At 61.8% G+C, this 16,530-nt stretch overlaps 2 protein-coding genes across 5 annotated transcripts; both read right to left on the bottom strand.

Moving 5' to 3' along the window:
- Positions 1-682: 682 nt before the first annotated feature.
- TYROBP (transmembrane immune signaling adaptor TYROBP) lies at positions 683-5,746 on the bottom strand. 2 transcript variants are annotated; one of them, XM_074981144.1, is made up of 5 exons: positions 5,506-5,746; positions 3,148-3,168; positions 2,684-2,830; positions 2,302-2,345; positions 683-867 (listed from the first exon to the last, which is right to left on the bottom strand). In XM_074981144.1, the coding sequence occupies exons 1-5, from the start codon at positions 5,564-5,566 to the stop codon at positions 841-843; spliced, it is 300 nt and encodes a 99-aa protein (XP_074837245.1). In that variant the 5' UTR covers positions 5,567-5,746; the 3' UTR covers positions 683-840. The 2 variants fall into 2 exon arrangements, with proteins under 2 accessions (XP_074837245.1, XP_074837244.1); XM_074981143.1 differs by lacking the exon at positions 683-867 and adding an exon at positions 1,303-1,755.
- Positions 5,747-7,341: 1,595 nt separating this feature from the next.
- LOC142003593 (beta-1,4-galactosyltransferase 3-like) lies at positions 7,342-16,291 on the bottom strand. Of its 3 annotated transcripts, XM_074980673.1 has the most exons (8): positions 16,219-16,240; positions 12,557-12,628; positions 10,299-10,647; positions 9,762-9,997; positions 9,088-9,275; positions 8,511-8,633; positions 8,130-8,234; positions 7,342-7,679 (listed from the first exon to the last, which is right to left on the bottom strand). In XM_074980673.1, exons 3-8 carry the CDS (start codon positions 10,570-10,572, stop codon positions 7,529-7,531), a joined length of 1,077 nt encoding a protein of 358 aa, XP_074836774.1. In that variant the 5' UTR covers positions 10,573-10,647; positions 12,557-12,628; positions 16,219-16,240; the 3' UTR covers positions 7,342-7,528. The 3 variants fall into 3 exon arrangements, with proteins under 3 accessions (XP_074836774.1, XP_074836773.1, XP_074836775.1); XM_074980672.1 differs by lacking the exon at positions 12,557-12,628 and having other exon boundaries at positions 16,219-16,291; XM_074980674.1 differs by lacking the exons at positions 12,557-12,628; positions 16,219-16,240 and adding an exon at positions 11,840-11,898.
- Between the last annotated feature and the right edge of the window lie 239 nt (positions 16,292-16,530).

Below are 16,530 nucleotides of genomic sequence, written 5' to 3'. Positions count from 1 at the left end.
TCCAACCCCAGGTTGGGGGACTGGCTAGATCAGGGGGGCAGAGAATGGGACACACCCCCTTTCCTCTCTGGAAGGTGTCTACTTAGGGGGCTGTTGTCATCATGGATTTGGGGAGCAGTCAGGTGGAATCTTGGATCTCCTACTGCCCCGATGGTTTGTGCCAGAATCACACCCCTGTCCTGAGTTAGGAGGTAACCTGAGGATCCCAGTTTCATGGTCCATCCCAGAGGCTTTCCCCAGTTTGCGGGGGTGAATGTCAAGGCAGTTCTTGTTGGGGCTCACTTTCCCCTCGGGTGTGTTGGGCCCTGGAGGGCATGGACTCTGGGGCCAGTTTGGGGGGGTACCAAATTCAGATCTGGCACAGCACCATTTGGAGCAGGAGAAGGGCTGGATCAGGGGGGAGACACCCCAGATCTGGGGGGAGCTGGGAGAGCCCCACATCAAGGGGCAATGAAAGGAGCTGGTCCACTCCTGAGCTAATGCCAAGGAATGAAACATTCGGGGTGCTCCCCTGTCACCCCAAGTATGAGGAGGAAATAGAAGACACCCTCTTCTCCCCCCACTAGACCCCCATCAGTGCAGCTAAGCATCAAAGGATCTGGGGCTATAAATGGTTTGACTGCTTCTCTTCCTCTTTCCCATTAAAACAAGTGGGGCCTGTTTATTTTGACTGGAGTGGCGCTTTACTGTGACTTCCACGGTGTCTCTCTAGGTGGGATCCAGCTCTGATCCAGCCCCAGGACAGGGACTGGCTGACTTGGGTGACACAGGAAATGGGACACGGGGCCTTTGCCTTCTAGGGGACACCAGCTCTTCAGAGGTCTTATCTGCTGGGATGGCTCAGTTGGTGGCAAGATGCAGCCACTCCTGGGGGAGACAGTGGGGTAACAGCTGCATATAACACCTGATAGCAATGGCTTGCCTGGTGCTCAGGGGTGCCTCTGAGGAAAGCTGCAGAAAATAAACTTGAAATCGTACCCAGCACTTCAACACCAACAAAATAATTTGGGAAATTCCTAGCCCAAGATCTTTGTTAACCAGGAAATTGTACCAATGGCTTTAACCAGGAAAACCTGGATACCAAGGAATCTCCCAGCGAACAAAATGTTAACACTGTCCTAGGACCAGTTACAGCAACAAGAAAGGAAAAGAGGAAAATGCTGATAAATTCTCAACTTTAAAAGTGTGTTAAAATAGAAACTGGACAATGAATTTCAATACAGCAAAAAGCGACCTTGGCAATTTCCAACCCAGTAACTTTGTTAACATCAACCCAGTAACTTTAAAGGAAACAGCAGCAGGTAAGGACATTTCCAAGCAAAAAATCTTTTGTTAAAGCTGAAACTGTATCAATGTCAACAAGGAAAAGAACAAAGATGGAAATTCCCAGTGCAAAACCTTGGTTAAGATAATAAAAATACACCCAGGGTCGGGGGCTTTGTCACCCCCTCCGCTGAGACGAGCCCAGCCCTTGAACTGGGCTGACATGAATACAGCAGAGTGGAAATGCACCTCTGCAGAGCTGGGGAGAATCTTGCGCCTGAGCCCACGGCAGTATCAGCTCTGGCGATTTGGGGATGGCCAGTTTGCATAGCACAAGTTCAGAGCAGATGGCACGGAGACCAGCAGGAAAGGCCACATGGATTGAACACCCTGGCACGGGCCGCTTGGGCGCAGGACTGAGATGGGGCTTTAATAATTGGCTCCTGCTTTCTTCAGGTCACTGTAAATATCCAGTCTCTGACCCTGGAGTTCCTACGAACAGAGAACGTGTCAGAGAGGGGTCATGGGGGCCAGGCCTCCTGGGTTTTAGCTCAGTTTTAGCTGGGGAGGGCAGTAAAGTCTAGTGGTTTGAGTGGGGGGAGGGGGTTGGAGGGGAGGGTGGCAAACCATGATTCCTGGCTTCTGCCCCCAGCTCTAAGAGAAGTGTGGGGTCTAGGGGTTAGCAGAACAGGGGAAGGGCTGGGAGTCAGGATTCTTGGGTTCTAGGACAGCTGTGGAAGGGGAGTAGGGTCTAGTGGTTAGTGTAGGGGCTGGGATGGGAGTCAGGATTTCTGGGTTTTATCCCGGGAGTGGGATCTGTGCAGGATCTGGCAGGATGGAGGTTAAAATGACAGTGATAAGGACCGTTAGTGTCAGAAGGGAGCTGAGACCCCCCTGCCAGCCAGTGGCTGCAGCTGAAGGCAAATCCCCACACACTGTGGTCAGCGCAGGGACACTGACGTATGGCTGAGACAACCCAACACTGTACACTGCGGAGGTGAGGGGCTGGGGCCAGCAGAGACAGCAGGTCATGCTCACCTGGTACGGTGACTCCATCTCTAGAGGTTGGGGCTTGGCCTCCCCTGATGGGTGAGGGAAAGAAAGAAATGTCTGTCTGTCCATGCTGGTGGGGATCAGGGACAGACAGACACAGGCAGAGCAGAGACGCCTGCTCCAGGACAGTCTCACTCCACCAAGGTGCCCCCTTCTCCCTGCGATCCCCTTGTGCTCTGGTGTCCCTGGCTCCCTCCCCCACATCTGCAGCCCTGGCACCCCTCCAACCCCATACCCTGCCCCCCCCAATTCCTCCCCTGCCCTATACCTGACCCTCTATGCCCCCCAGAACCATCCCCTGGGCTCTGCTCCAGCTCACGTGTTCCCCAACCCCTGGCTCCTGCCCCAGCCCATGTGCGCCCCATACCCTGAGAGGTCTCCAGCGCCCTCCGGCGGTGGTGGATCTTGCTGGCCAGGCAGTAGACAGCCAGGGCGATAAGCAGAGTCAGCAGTAGGTCCCCCAGGACCAGCCCCGCGATAAGGCCCCCGCTCAGCTGGGGGCAGCCAGTGCAATCTGGGGGGAGGGGAGAGAGACACATGGGCATCGAGCGATGCAGCTGTGGGGTGTTGGGGGGGGCAGGGAGAACAGGGGGAGCCCAGGGCCAAGAGCACGGAGGGGGTGGCTGCAGTGAGGGAGGGCAAGGCAACGGGGTGTGGGGCACAGGAGGGTGAGAGGGCAGTGGGGGGGCAGAGAAAAGATGTGAGGGAGCAGGGAGGGGAGCTGAGGCAGTGGGGGTGCAGGGTCAGGGGGAGCTGAGGCAGTGGGGGAGCAGGGGCGGGGGCAGGGAGGTGAACTGGGGGGGTGCGGGCAGGGATGCAGGGGCTCCTCACCTCTCTGCGCGTTAACACAACCTGCAAGACAAAAACAGGGCTCAGTCTAATGGAGAGAACCTGGGGGAGGGGCACGTGGGAGTCAGGACTGCTGGGTTCTCTCCTTGGCTCTGGCAGGGGAGCAGGGACTAATGGTTAGCACCGAGGGGCTGGGGGCGGGTGGGCAGGACTCCTGGGTGCTATGTCTGGCTCTGGGAGGGGAGCTGGGGAAGGTGGGGGGGGGGTTCCTCTAATTTTTTCCATCCGGGGGCAGAATCAATGTTGTTACATGCGCTGAGGTGTGTGTGGCCACGCACCACCAGTAGACACCAGCCGGGGGGCTCTGCTATTCGGCTGGGTGGCACCTGGCGCTCTCCTGGGCAGCCACCCAGGCACTCAGCTTACAGGGAACACTGGCTGGGCCTCCCAGCTGGAGGCCCTGGGGGTGTGAGGAAATGCCTGGGTTCTGCGAGGGAAGTGATGCCTAGTGGTTAGAGCAGAGGGGGTCCAGGCCCTATTTGGCTGATCACAGCAAGGCAGTGGGTGAAGGAATTGCTCTGCTGGGCTTAACCGTTGCTGGGCTGGGCCCGGCCGAGGATTGGGGCACCCCAGGCCAGGCTGCAGGTGTGCACAGCTCCCTCTGCCCTGCCCCTCCTTCCCTTACACCCCCCAATCCAGTCACCCCACCCCCTCACGCCAGTGGCCTGGGCCCCACAGGGCACTTTGCTGTGTGCATGCCCAGGGGCTGACCTGGGGGGCAGGGTGGGGGTGCTGATCTCAGCTCCCTGGAGTCACCCTGACTGTAGCACCCATATGCTGACTGTGACTCCCCACTTCTTCCCCCTCACACACTGACACCAGCCCCCCTCCCTTCCCAGAGCTGCAAGCGCCAGGTTCAGATCCCCCAAAGCTGCAAGGCCCCTGGGCAATTTCTCAGGCCTGGTTTCTCTGTTTGGTGCCTGACTGGATCCTGTGCTGGGCCCCCAGGGCGGGGAGGTGGAGACAGATCCACCCCCGCCCACATCTGCCACCCTCTGGCCCTTAGCTCCCTGTATCGAACACCCTGAGCACACCATGCCATGACAGCGCTGTACCATTGACACCCCCGCCACCTGCCATAACCCCCTGGGGTCTTTCCCTATGTCTAGGAGGGCAGTTGTGTCTAGTGGTTAGAGCGGGGGGGGTGCTGGGAGCCAGGACGTCTAGGTTCTAGCCTTGACTGTGCGGGGTGTGGAGCCTAGTGGTTACAGCAAGCGGGAGCCAGGAGTTGCGGGTTCACTCTGACTGTAGGAGGGGAGCTGGGCCCACTGGTTAGAGTGGGGGGGGTGGGGCTGGGACCCAAGGCTGCTGGGTATCCCCCCAGCCCTAAGAGAGGAGTGGGGTCTAGTGGTCGGGGGGGTGGTGGCTAGGAGCCAGGACGCCTGGGTTCCATTAGATTAACATGCCCAGCATGTGCCAGGGCTGAGCAGGGTGGAAGCTCGAGTCCTGCGGTTGGGTATTTTTAAACACACAAAGGCTGGAGCCAGAATGAGGAAGGATACATCAAACAGTGCAGGGGGAGGGGAGACACATAACAAGGCGTCTCAGTTCCCCGGGGCAGCCAGACAGCTTGTGTCCCCAGTCCCCGCCCTTGGTCCACCTGTGCTGTCCCATTGACCCCATCCATCAGGGGAAACTGAGGCAGGGAGCAGGGTCAGGGATTTGATCAAGGCCACACGAGTGGAACCCCACAGTTGTTGCTCCCAGCCCCACTTCTCACTGCACCGACTTCCCGGGAGCCAGGGATAGAACTCAGGAGTCTGGGCTCTCACACCCCTCCTTGCTCTAACCAGTGGGCCCCACAACCCTCCAGGAGCCAGGGAGAGAACCCAGGAGTCCTGGCCTTGCCCATCCCCCTAGAGTGTTGCTCTTTGGTGAGTCTCTCCTGCGAAGGGAGAAGCCCAGCAGGTGCAGAGGGGGACAGAGGGGTTGGGAAGTCCCGAGCTGCGGGGAGCGGTGGGTAGATGGAGAAGGAAACAGGTCTGGGACCCCCACCTGCCAGCCCCATAGCCTCCCACTAATGCCCATCTGCACAGCTGGGTGGGGAGATGGACTCAGCAGCTGGCTTTCTGCCCAGGTCGGTTGGGAAGGTATGGGGGGACCTGGGGGGCTCCTGTGAAGGTGGGGGAAGGCCGGTCCTGGAGGGTGTGAATGGGCCAGGTGCTGATCTCACCCAGCATGGGGGACAGATCCAGGTGAACATGTTGGGAAGGGGACAGATGGGGCCGGTGGGGTGAGGCTTTGGGGGCGGGGGGCTACAGGTGAGGGGAGAGATCTGGGGAGGCTGCAATTTGGGGAGCTGCAGGGGAGACACTTCCCCCCCAGAGGGGTCAGACTCACCCAGCAGTGCCCAGGCCAAGGCCACCAGGGCACAGAGGATCGGAGGTGCCGGGGGGCCCATGGTGCCACGGGGCAGCGGAGGCTGGCTGAGGGTGTCGGCCGGGTGCTGGGATCCCCGCAGGAGGGGCCGGCTGCCGGGGACGGAGCTGTGTGACAGCTTGGACAGGAAACCCTCAAAAAGCGGAAGGGATGTGGGGAGAGGGGGAGGGAGATGCTAGAAACTGCAGGGCACTGCCCGCCTCCCTGCTCTAACTACTAGACCCCTCTCCCCTCCCACAGCTGGAAGGACCCAGGCATCCTGGCTCCCAGCCCCTCCCCAAGCTCTAACTGCTAGGCCCCACTCCCCTCTCAGCTGGGGCCAAGCCCACAGGTCAAGAGGCAAAAGCCTGAAAAGTTGGGTAGGGCTGATCACAGGGTTAGCTAACCCAGGGGCCATTCAAATCCCCTTTCCCCACTGCAGATGAACACCCCTGCCCCACACCTGGCCTGACAGCAGAGTGAACGATGGGGGATCCCCCCAGCCTGGGTGTGAGGGAGGGCTAAGGCCCCAGCCCTGGGGGCCAGGGCACCTGGGTTTGCTCCTGCGCTTTAGAAGGGAAGCAGCGTCCAGTGGTCAGTTACGGGGCTGGAGGCCAGAAGCCTGGGGGTGTCTCCTGCTGCCCTCTGCTCCTGTACTACATGTGGAGGCCTTGGATGATACCCCCGGCCCCCCACCCGCTGCCCTCCGACCAGCTGGGGGACCCTGGGCTGCTCATGGTCCACCCAGGTCAGGAAGATGCACAGGGTCTGTGGAACATCAATGGCAACAGAGGTAATCAGGGGCCTAGATGGGCTGCCTGCACCCAGCACCCCTGAAAAGCTGCTGGCCTGGAACGGCAGGGACCCTGCTGCTGGCTGAGAGCGCCACGACGGAGGTCCCACTTTGCCAGCTGGGGGCATACGCATGCAGCCTGGCTGTGCTGCTCACAGCCAAGGCAGCTCCTTGCACCTGGCTCTGGCTCTCAGCAGACTTTGGGGTTTCACTCTTCCCCCCTCGCAGCAGAACTCTCTGTAACTGAAAGGCAGGAATGCGGTGCTGCCCGAGGCTGTCCCATGCCCCCAAACACCCCTCAGGGGCAGGTCAGCATTGTGGAGACCCCCAGCTCTGCCAACACCCCTCATTTCCCCACCCCAGCCCTGGCCCTACCCCCCAAGCCCACCTGCAACCCCCACCTCTGCCCCACAGCTCCCCCGCCCCACACACACACTGCACGGCCAGGAGCCAGCTGCACTGGGGTTGCCAGCCACAGCACCCATGTGCTGCCCTGGGGACGGGAAGAGTCTCCCTCTAGTCCAGCACCTTGGGGGGCGTGTGCTGGGCCTCAATTCTGGGGGCAGAGAAAATGGCTGTCAGGGCTGGCACCAGCAGGTCCCTGGACACAGCTAACCCCCCCCCCCCCAACCCCCAAGCTGCAGCTTCGCAACGCACAGCCCTCCAGCCCAGAACAGCCCCCCGACGCACAGCGCCCAGCAACAAACCAGGCTGGAAGGGAGGTGGGGGGCGGTGCCGTAAAATAAATTGCACTTTAATAAGAAAGAGGGGGTCTGTGCGAGGGGGGGCAGCCCCCTCTGTGAGTAGGACAGCAAGCCCCGCCCCCCGAAACTAGCCCCGCCCCCCGCAGACCTCTGTATAAAAAACAGCCCTGACAAAAGGTTCTGGGACCAGTTGGGCCCTGATTCTGCCCTTCCCCCCCACCCCCAGCAGCAGGGGCCCGGGCTCAGGAGCCCCACCCGAGGCCCAATCCCCCCCCTCCCAGCACCAGGGTGAGGGCCCCCATCCCCTCACGTTGGGGCCCCACTCCACACCGCACCTCGCCCCCTCAGGGGCTCTATCCCCCCTCCCCCGCAGGGCCAACCCAAGGCCCTGCCCCCTCCAGCTGGGCGTCTTTGGTTGCTCAGTCCAGGGTGGCATGGGGGGTGGGGAGTTCAGTCCAGGAGCCAGGCGCAGCCCCCCAAGTCCCCACCCCACGGCGGGGGTGGGAGGTCACGTGGAGCGGCGCAGGTCCTTCTCGGTGCCGATGGCCACGGTGATGTTGGTGTAGAGGGGCAGGCGCTCCTTGGCCAGGAGCTCGTACTCCAGCGTGTTCATGCCATCCTGGCGCCAGGTCCGCCGCGTCTTGGCCAGCAGGTTAAACCTGGAGGGGTGGTTCGTTGGGGAGGGGGGAAGGGGGGGGTGTTAGCTGGACGAGGTCCCTTCCCCCCATTCTGGCTGCTAGCCAATGTTCTGTTTTTCCCCCAATCCGTGTGTGGAAGGCATTTTATTAAGTGCACCGAGACACATGCCTACGTGCACCACCAATAGAAACACAGGCTGCCGGCTGGGGGCGCTGCTCATGAGCCAGGGGGCGCCTGAATCTCTTCTTGGGGGGCGGTGGAGAGGGCTGCCCCAAGCGCTCAGCTTACAGGGAACCCTGGTGCTGTCCAACACCTGCCCCGATCTCCCCTCTGCATAAGGACCCCCTCATCCCTGCCCCCCACCTCCCGCTACCAGGATTCCCCACCACCACCCGGATCCCTCCACGCTGCTCCCCTCCCCCCATAGCCTGCCCCCTCCCACTGGCCTGCCCCCCCAAACCCCCCCTCACCTCTTGGGGTTCTGCTCGTTGCCCTTGTCGTGCCCATGCTTGATCATGCGGTAGCGGCCGTGCTGGATGGAGGGCCGGGAGATCAGCATACCGCTCAGTGCCACCCTGGGGGAGTGGGCAGGGTCAGGAGATTAAAAGCAAGGGGTCCTTCTAGTCCTGGTATCCTGCTGTGCCCCCCACCCGCAGCAGAGGGGCTGGGAGCCAGGACTCCTGGGCTCTCTCCCCAGCTGCACTGCACGTGTGCCTCAGTTTCCCTGTATCAGATCGTGTGGTTCCTCCCATAAACCTGGGCTGGCCCAGCTGGTGGGTCACATGGAGCACCCCCCCGCAGCCCCCCAATGGGCGCTGAGCCGCGAGACTGCCCACTGCTCTGCCCCATACCTCACAGCGATGTCATCATCTTCTCCCCCCCAGCCCCAGTAGTTGTTGGGGAAGCCGTTCATCTTCATGTACTGCTCCGGGGTCAACGCCGACACGCCCCCAAAGTAGGTCTTGTAGGGCAACCTGCCGGGATGAGGGTGCAGGGTCAGATGGGCTGTGACCACAGGGGAAGGGAAACCAGGCTGTCGATCACACTGGCCAGAGATGCGGCCACCTCTGGGGTGAGGCCTGGGTGCTGGTTATCCATAAACCCACTTGCCCAGTGAAATAACATGGTGGACTGGTTATCTGGGGACTCCTTGCTCAATGCAGAGAAGCAGCCACCTTTGGCATGGGAGCTGATTATCCAGGAGCCCTCATCCAGCATGGAGATACGACCATCTCTGGGGTGGAGCACGGGCCTGGTCATCTGGGCACCCTTTGCCCAGTGTGAGAGGTGGGCAGGTTATCTGGGGGCCCCCTCAACCAGCACAGGGATGTGACCACCTGGGGGATGGAGCACAGGGGCTGATTATCTGAAGGCCCCTAGACCAGCATAGGGATGCAGCCACCTCTGGGGTGGGGCATGGGGACGCACTTGTAGCCAAACTTGTCCATGGCGATGGAGGCGTGCTTGGGGAAGCGGTCGCAGGTGTACAGGTTGCGGTCGTCCTCGGGGATGAGGTCGACATCGTGGAAGAACATACAGTCCCAGTCCTCGTCCTTCATCGCCTCCTTGAACCCCACGTTCAGCAGCTTGGCCCGGTTAAAGGTGTAGTTCCCAGCCTGATGTGGGGAACGGGGCAGGGTTACTGCCAGCCTCTGCTCTAACCACTAGCCCCCACGGCCCTTCCAGAGAAAATCCGGGAGTCCCAGCGTCTCCCCTGTGCTCTAGCCACTAGCCCCTACTCCCCTCTCAGATTCAACACAGAAACCAGGAATCCTGGCTCCCCATGTTCTGCTCTAACCACTAGCCCCCATACCCCTTCCAGAGCTGGGGAGGGGACCCGGTAGTCCTCCCTCCTAACCCTTGGTCTAACCCTTGCCCCCAAGCTCCTCCCACAACTAGAGAGGGAACCAGCACCCCAACCCAACTACTAGCCCCTACCCCCCTCCCAAATTCAGGATAGCACCAGGATAGCACCCCCACCTGCCTCCCAGCACTCCAAGCTCTAACCACTAGCCCACGTTTCCCTTCCAGAGCTGGGGAGAGAACCCAGGAATCTGCCCCGCGGCCCCCCCCACCACCGAAAAGAGCTGGTGTCCGGGCACCTGGTGGATGATGTAGATGCCGTAGCTGAGCTGCTGACGCTGCAGGAAGGGGTGCAGGAAGTAGAGCAGGTAACGCAGGTGCTGCTCCCGGTTGCGGTGGGGGATGATGACGGCCGTGTGGTGCAGGGCGTCGCAGTCAGGTGGCTGGTACCTGCCCCCCGCCGTCACGTAGGGGTTCTTGTGCAGAATCTGCTCCAGAGTCAGCCCTGGGGGGAAGCTCACCCGGATGGGGCCCGCTGTAGGGAACAGGGTCCAGGCAAATGTCTCAGCCCTGGCCAAATGGAGCTTCCCAGTGCTGGGGGGCCAACCCCCCAGCTTCAAATCCACACCAGCCCCCCGAGATCTCTGCCCCACAGCCAGGGGCTGAACCCAGGAGTCCTGGCGCCCAGCTGTTCTAACCACTAGACCCCACTCCCCTCCCTGAGCTGGGACAGAACCCAGCTGTCTTGGTTCCCAGCCCAGCCCCCCCTGCTCTCTCCCCAGCCCTGCTTCCCCTCCCAGCCAGAGCTAGAACCCAAGCATCCGGGCGCCCCTTACCGAGGAACGGGGAGGTCTCAGGGCAATAAGGCAACTCCTCCGGGCGCAGCGGGGATCGGGCGATGAGGCTCAGGTTGGCATAGACGTCCCCGGGCTGTGAGGCATTCTGGGTGGTGCCGCGCGGCCCCCCCAGCCCAGCTGGGGTCCCCCCTTTGTAGAGGATGCCCAGGAAATAGGCAACCCGCCGGCGGTAGCCCTCGCGGTACAGCAGCGCCATCACCACCAGCTGCACCCCCAGCAGGAGCAGCAGGTACCTGCCGCGAGACTGCAGCATGGCAGGGGGCCGGGATCATCTAGCCATGGCCGGTGAGTGGGCAGAGCCTGGGCAGGGATGGACAGACACAGCGTCCTGCAGAACAAAAAGGCCGGGGGGAGGTGTGTGTGTGAATCAGCCTAACTAGCTGCAAAGAACTAGGGAGACAATACAGCTGGCCTGGCCCCTGCTGTTCCAACCACTAGCCACCACTCCCCTTCCCAGAGCGGGGCCTAGAACCCAGGAGTCCTGGCTCCCAGTCCCCCTCCCCACTGGACCTCAATCACGCCCCCTCAAAGACAGGGATAGAACCCAGGAGTCCAGGCTCCCAGCCCCCCAGCGCTCTAACCCCCATCCCTGCTCACCTCCTGGTGCAGGCAGCTTCTGCAGCTCACTGGCTGGAGCTGTGAACCAGGCACTGCAGGAGGTGCCTGACGTAGGAATGGGGCAATCGGGAGACAAAAGCCAAATCAACAGGACCAGACCCCGCCCGAAGGACAGGTTCCACGCCACTCCCACCTGCCAACCTGGGGCCAGGACTCCTGGGTTCTATCCCTGGCTCCAGGACGGGAGGGGGTTCTGGTGGTTGGGGAGTTAGGACTCCCGGGTTCCACTCTCAGCTGTGGGAGGGGAGCAGGGTCTGACGGTCGGTCAGGCGGCCAGGACTCCTGGGGTGGTCACAGCTCTGGGAGGGGAGTGAGGCGCACTGGTTATTGCTGCAGCTGGCCTAGGGGGTCCTGGCTGTGGCCGGTGTCCCTGCTGGGACTGGCTCTGCCTCGCCCCATGGTCAGTCCTGACCTGGGGCTGTGGCTGCTTTTGTATCCAGGTGGCGGGATGTTTTACATACTTTACAGACATTCTTTGTTCCTGGGCTCCCACTGTGGGGGGAGGGGGATCATGCAAGCAGTGAGGGAACCCCGGCATCCTGGCGCCCAGAATGCCTCTCCCCCACTGTAAGCACCGGACAGCACTTCCCTCTCCAGCACAGAACCCACACAACCTGGCTCCCAGTGCCCCCCTCCAGAGACAGAACCCAGGCGTCCTGCTGCCCAGCCCCACCCAGCAAGGTGTTCCCTGCCTCTGTGATCTGGGAACTGGTTTCTCCAGATTGACCAGCCTTGCACAACTCCCAGGCTCTGCCTGCACCAGGTCAGTTGTCCAGGGACTCCCCAGCCCACCTCCATGGGGCAGGATCAGAACCAACACCTGCTGCAGGTGCCAACTCCCCAGTTCACTCCAGCCTGGGATCCCCAGGCTCGGCCCAAGGCAAGGAACCTGGGGTACCTACCTCCAGACAGGCACTGAGGGGTGGCTCTCCCTCACTGCAGCTGCCTCAGAGCTCTGTCCCTGGGGGGGGACGCACAGGAACAGAAGGTGAGAGGAAGCAGGAAGGACACAAGGGGGGAGCGGAATAGGGACAGACACAAAATACCCACCCCTTTTCCATCCCAATGCTACTCAGCCTGGATATGCGGCCACCTCTGGGGGAGAGCGCAGCAGCTGGCCAGCAGGCTGAGCCAGGAGAAAAACAACCAAGTGGAAACGGGGGACATCGGTGTCGCTACAGGACAGGAAATGAGGCCCCCAGCTGCCCCATTCCCTGCAGAGCTCATGCACAGGGTGAGATGCCAGGGTGCCTGGGATCTCATCCCAAGGCCAGCACAGGACATATCAGGACCCCAGAGACCCTGTCTGCATCCTAGAGGCCACAGAGCCCCAGGTATTTAGCACCCCAACCTCCAGTTGCTTAGACGACTAGGGTTTGCCAGGCAGCCATTCCCCACCCATCTTAAAGCAGCAAACCCCATCACAGAGCATGCCCTGGACATGAGGCACACGCTAAGGGCCTTCCCCACCCCACCCCTGCAGCTAGAGGAAGGAAGCAGGATCTAGCAGATTAAAAGTGTAACTTGGGCGCCGCGTGCCTGGCACTTGGAAGGCAATTGTCACTGGGGTGGGGCAGCTTGGGAACGGTTACACATAACACTGCATAAAGAATGCTCACCTGATGCTGAGGTGCAGCCGCTTCTGGGGCAGGGCAGCCGGGGAACAGCCACCTCGAACCAGCCAGTGAGGACTGGAATTAAAGGGGAGCCCTTTACCCCACAGAGAGGGGAATGTATTTACTCTACACTGCCATTTCCAGTCAGCAACACGCCCAGAAGGGAAACACAAGAAAGCTGGAAGGCCAAGTTTGATCTACCTTTGTCTGGTTAGGGAACTGGCCTCATGTTACTTCACAGCCAAACACCAATGAAACCACAAGGTGAACTGTGCTAACACTTAGCTCATGTATCGGATGGGGAGCCGTGTTAGTCTGGATCTGTAACAGCAACGAAGGGTCCTGCGGCACCATATAAACTAACAGAAAAGATTTGAGTGTGAGCTTTCGTGAGCACAGACTCACTTCATCTGATGAAGTGAGTCTGTGCTCACGAAAGCTCATGCTCAAAACGTAGCTCACATGAGCCCTCAATCCTCCCAGGCCCCTGCCCAACCCGTCCCACCCCAGCAAGGACTGCAAGCCGGCAGGGAAGGAATGGGTGGGCGAGATGGGGACAGAACCCCGAGTCCTGACTCCCGGCCTGCATGGCTCTAACCACTAAGCCCCACAACCCTCCCAGAGCCAGGAAGAGAGCCCAGGAATCCTGACTCCTGGCCTCCCTCCTCAGCCCCGCCCTGTCCTACAGGTGACCTCTCCAGGCATTCCAGCCAGCTCGGAAGACAATCCCTTGCACTGGCACTCCCGTGGCATTTACACAAGCGCCGGCCGTGCGTGGACCTGACGTCAGTGGCATGGACGTGCGCCAGCAACAACGTGGCCCTTGGCACCATTCTGCACAGCGAGGCCAGTCAGGACCCCAGCTGTGCCTGCGCCTGCACCCTGACCCTTCCCCTGGCTTGGGTGGGTGGGGAATGGGGCAGGTGGGCTTTCCCCTTCAGGGAGCAGGTGCTCCGCTCCAGCTGGGGTTGGGGCGGCTGGAGGATGGGGGGCTGGATTGGGCCTTTCCGGAGGGGGGTTGGCTTTCTTGGGGATGGAAAAGGGAACAGGGCCCCCGCCCTGATCCACCCCCAGGGCAGGGAAGCTGGTTGGGGCGGGGATGGGCTCCACTCCACAGACTGTGCCAGGCAACTGTGTAGTGGGACCGTAACTCATTGACAGGCAGCAGGGCCCTGACAGCTGGGCACTGCGTGGGGACTGTGCCCAGGACAGGCGCTCAGCCAGCCAGGAAACAGGCACCGAGCCAGGCTCAGACCAACCTGACCAGCAATTTTGGAAACAGAGCCTGGCCCACGCCCAGACATGCCACCCGGACTGCTCAGGGGCACCTGCCTGGAGTGGGGAGGGAGGGAGGGGGTCAGGAACTTCGCCGGGGCAGGCTAGTGGTGCTGATGCACTAAGCCGGGGGGCAGACAAGGTGGTGGAGAGCAGTGCTGACCCGGGATGGAATGAGGAGCGATGGGTGGCCAGGAGCGGGGTGGAGGGGGGGGGAAGACCATCACTCCCCCACTCAATGCCTCAGTTTCCCCACCCAGCGATAACTTTCCCCACTTGCATAATGTGCTGTGCTCTCTGGCTGCTTCATAAAGGCAACAGCAGGGTCCCACCAGCTCCTGACCCAGCCTGGGGACAGCCCCGCAATTCCACCCCGTGTCTGAGCTGGATTTCGGCTCACGTTAGCCACCAGCTGCTGGCTCCCAGCCAGATCCATGAGCCCCCACAGCACCTTTCACTACCAGGCTCCTTCTCCAGCTCCGTGGTCATTACAGCCTCACTGCCCCGCACACCCCGACCCAGCCAAATGCAGCGCCAGCCACACCCCATGGCACGCGAGGGAAAAGTCATGCAGAACACTCTGGCAAAGAGCAGAGCCCAGTGGAAACCGAGCTGCACAAACCTGGCACTGGAACCAAGCAGCCAGGCCAAAGAACTGCCCCATTGAGTCTGACAGCTTCAGCCCTTGCCCCTCTAACCACCAGAACCCACTCTCCCCCTGAGATAGGGATGGAACCCAGGTGTTCTGACCCCCACTCTGGCCATTAGAGCCCAGCCCTCTGCCACTTCAGGCAAAAAGTCCTAATTCCAACTGCTTTACCCTAACCACTGCGTCCCACTTCCCTCCCAGAGCTGGGGAGAGAATCCACCTGGCCGGCCGGACACCAGAAGCGGCGGCGCCCAGCAGTGCCTGTGGATGAAACCAGAAGGAATAAACCCCCCTGCGCACAGGTGCCATCCAACTTCCACTGGCAGTGAGTACCACAGGCTGGTGCTTGGCAGCTTCTGGAACCACCAGTGCTGTATCCTGCTGGGTGAGATTGGGACCTAGATGGGTACAGCCCTGGAAGGAGAGTGGGCTCCAGTGGGTTAAAGGAGTGGGGGTGGAAGCCAGGACTCCTGGGGACAAGTTGGGCCTAGTGGGGCAGTGCAGGAGTGACACAGCTGCAACTCCAGTTGCCCAGCAGCCAATGCTTCCCGCTAACGCATGTGCAGAATAATATTTTTCCGTTCACGTGCACCACCAGTAGAAACAAAACCTAGCTACGGATACTCTGAGACTCAGCTGCAGGGGGCTGGCATCTCCCCCGAGCAACAGCATAAACACCCAGGTCACAGGGAACGGTGCCAGGGGCTGCAGGGACTGCCTGGTGCAACTCAGCCCAGTCAGGCCCAGCTCCCAGCATGAGATGCATGAATGGCTGGGGGAGCGTCTCCATGGCTGTGGGGTGACCCCCTGTGCAGACAGCCAGACGCAGCCTTGTTTCCCGGACCTGCACCTCCTGCCCAGCCTGAGAGGAGGGATGCTGAAGGGACCCTGGGTCTGAGCAATGGGGGGTGGAGCAGAAAGCAGGGGGAGAAAACAGCTAGAGAGGCACAGAGTTAGATGAACTTCCCCGCTCATTACCCCTCCCCTAGTGAGGGCAGCACGTGCCCCCGCGTATCCCCAACGGGAGAGGGAACACTCGCCATGGGGAGTGGGCTGGCGAGAGCAGGGAGTGCCCCTGAGATGAGGGAGGCAGGAGAACGGGGAGGGCACAGGGTGAGATAGCTCAGGGATGCGCAGGGGAAAGTGGCTTTGCAGGGGAGCAGAGGCAGGATGGGGAGAGCAGGGGGCGTGTCAGTACCCCACATATGCATGAGGAGGAACAGAGAGAGGGGCTCTCCCTGGGGGGTGCAGGATGGAAAGGGGCTCCCCGAGGTACCAGAGGTGCATGGGGGGAGCAAGGGACAGAGGCTCCCCCGGGGGCACAAGGCAGCGGGAGCAAGCGGCGGTTCTCCGGGAAGCAGTACCCTTCCTGCCCGGGGGCAGCGAGAGCAGAGGGCAGGGGTGGTACTCCGGCGTGCACAGGGGAGGGGGAACAAGGGACGGGGGTCCCCCGGGGGTGCATGAGGGAGGGTGCCTGGGGGGGAGTAGGGGGCGGGGCAGTAGCCCGGGGTGCAAGAGGGAAGGGGCAGGGCGGCACCCTGCTGTGCCCGGGGGAGCAGAGGACGGGGACGCTCCCTGGGGGCGGGGGGATGGAGCCCCGTCGGGGGACCCGGCGCCCGGGGGACACCGGGGAGTGCACAGGGGAGGGGCGCCCCACGCGGGAGGCGGGGCTCCCTGGGGACGCGGGGGGGGGTTCCCGGCTGCACGGGCGGGGGGCTGGGCGCGGCCCCGGCTCTCTCACCCTCTCGCGCCGTGTCTCCGCGCGGCCCGGCCGGGCACGAGCCCGCAGCGCGCTCCCACTACCACCACCCCGCGGGGGGGGGGGGGGGTTCTTTTCGCGTCACCGGGGAACCGGGCTCCCATTGGCCGGGAGACGGGGGGCGGGGGAGGAGAGGGCCTCAGCCGGAGGGTCATTGGCGGGAGATACCAACCGAGCGAGGGGAGCACTGGGGGAAGAAACTAACCAGATGGGGGGGAGTGTGGAGAAACCAAGCGAGGGGAGACCGTCCTAAGAGGAGGGAGGGGGACAAGGGGGGTTGTTCGTCACGGCTGG

This window comes from Carettochelys insculpta, chromosome 30 (assembly GCF_033958435.1).
Source record: "Carettochelys insculpta isolate YL-2023 chromosome 30, ASM3395843v1, whole genome shotgun sequence".
NCBI classification, from domain to species: Eukaryota; Metazoa; Chordata; order Testudines; family Carettochelyidae; genus Carettochelys; species Carettochelys insculpta.
The sequence above is the reverse complement of the archived record's forward strand: the minus strand, read 5'-3'. Positions and strand labels throughout refer to the sequence as shown.

What these genes read in the sequence shown, in the direction of transcription:
- TYROBP (XM_074981143.1), bottom strand. Translation starts at nt 5,566, where the DNA reads ATGGGCCCCCCGGCACCTCCGATCCTCTGTGCCCTGGTGGCCTTGGCC. An exon ending in TTGTGTTAACGCGCAGAGAG is followed by an intron (nt 2,831 to 3,147) that starts GTGAGGAGCCCC and finishes CCCTCCCCCCAG; the next exon opens with ATTGCACTGGCTGCCCCCAG. An exon ending in GGCGCTGGAGACCTCTCAGG is followed by an intron (nt 2,346 to 2,683) that starts GTATGGGGCGCA and finishes CTCACCCATCAG; the next exon opens with GGGAGGCCAAGCCCCAACCT.
- LOC142003593 (XM_074980672.1), bottom strand. Translation starts at nt 10,572, where the DNA reads ATGCTGCAGTCTCGCGGCAGGTACCTGCTGCTCCTGCTGGGGGTGCAG. An exon ending in TGAGACCTCCCCGTTCCTCG is followed by an intron (nt 9,998 to 10,298) that starts GTAAGGGGCGCC and finishes TGTTCCCTACAG; the next exon opens with CGGGCCCCATCCGGGTGAGC. An exon ending in GCATCTACATCATCCACCAG is followed by an intron (nt 9,276 to 9,761) that starts GTGCCCGGACAC and finishes TCCCCACATCAG; the next exon opens with GCTGGGAACTACACCTTTAA.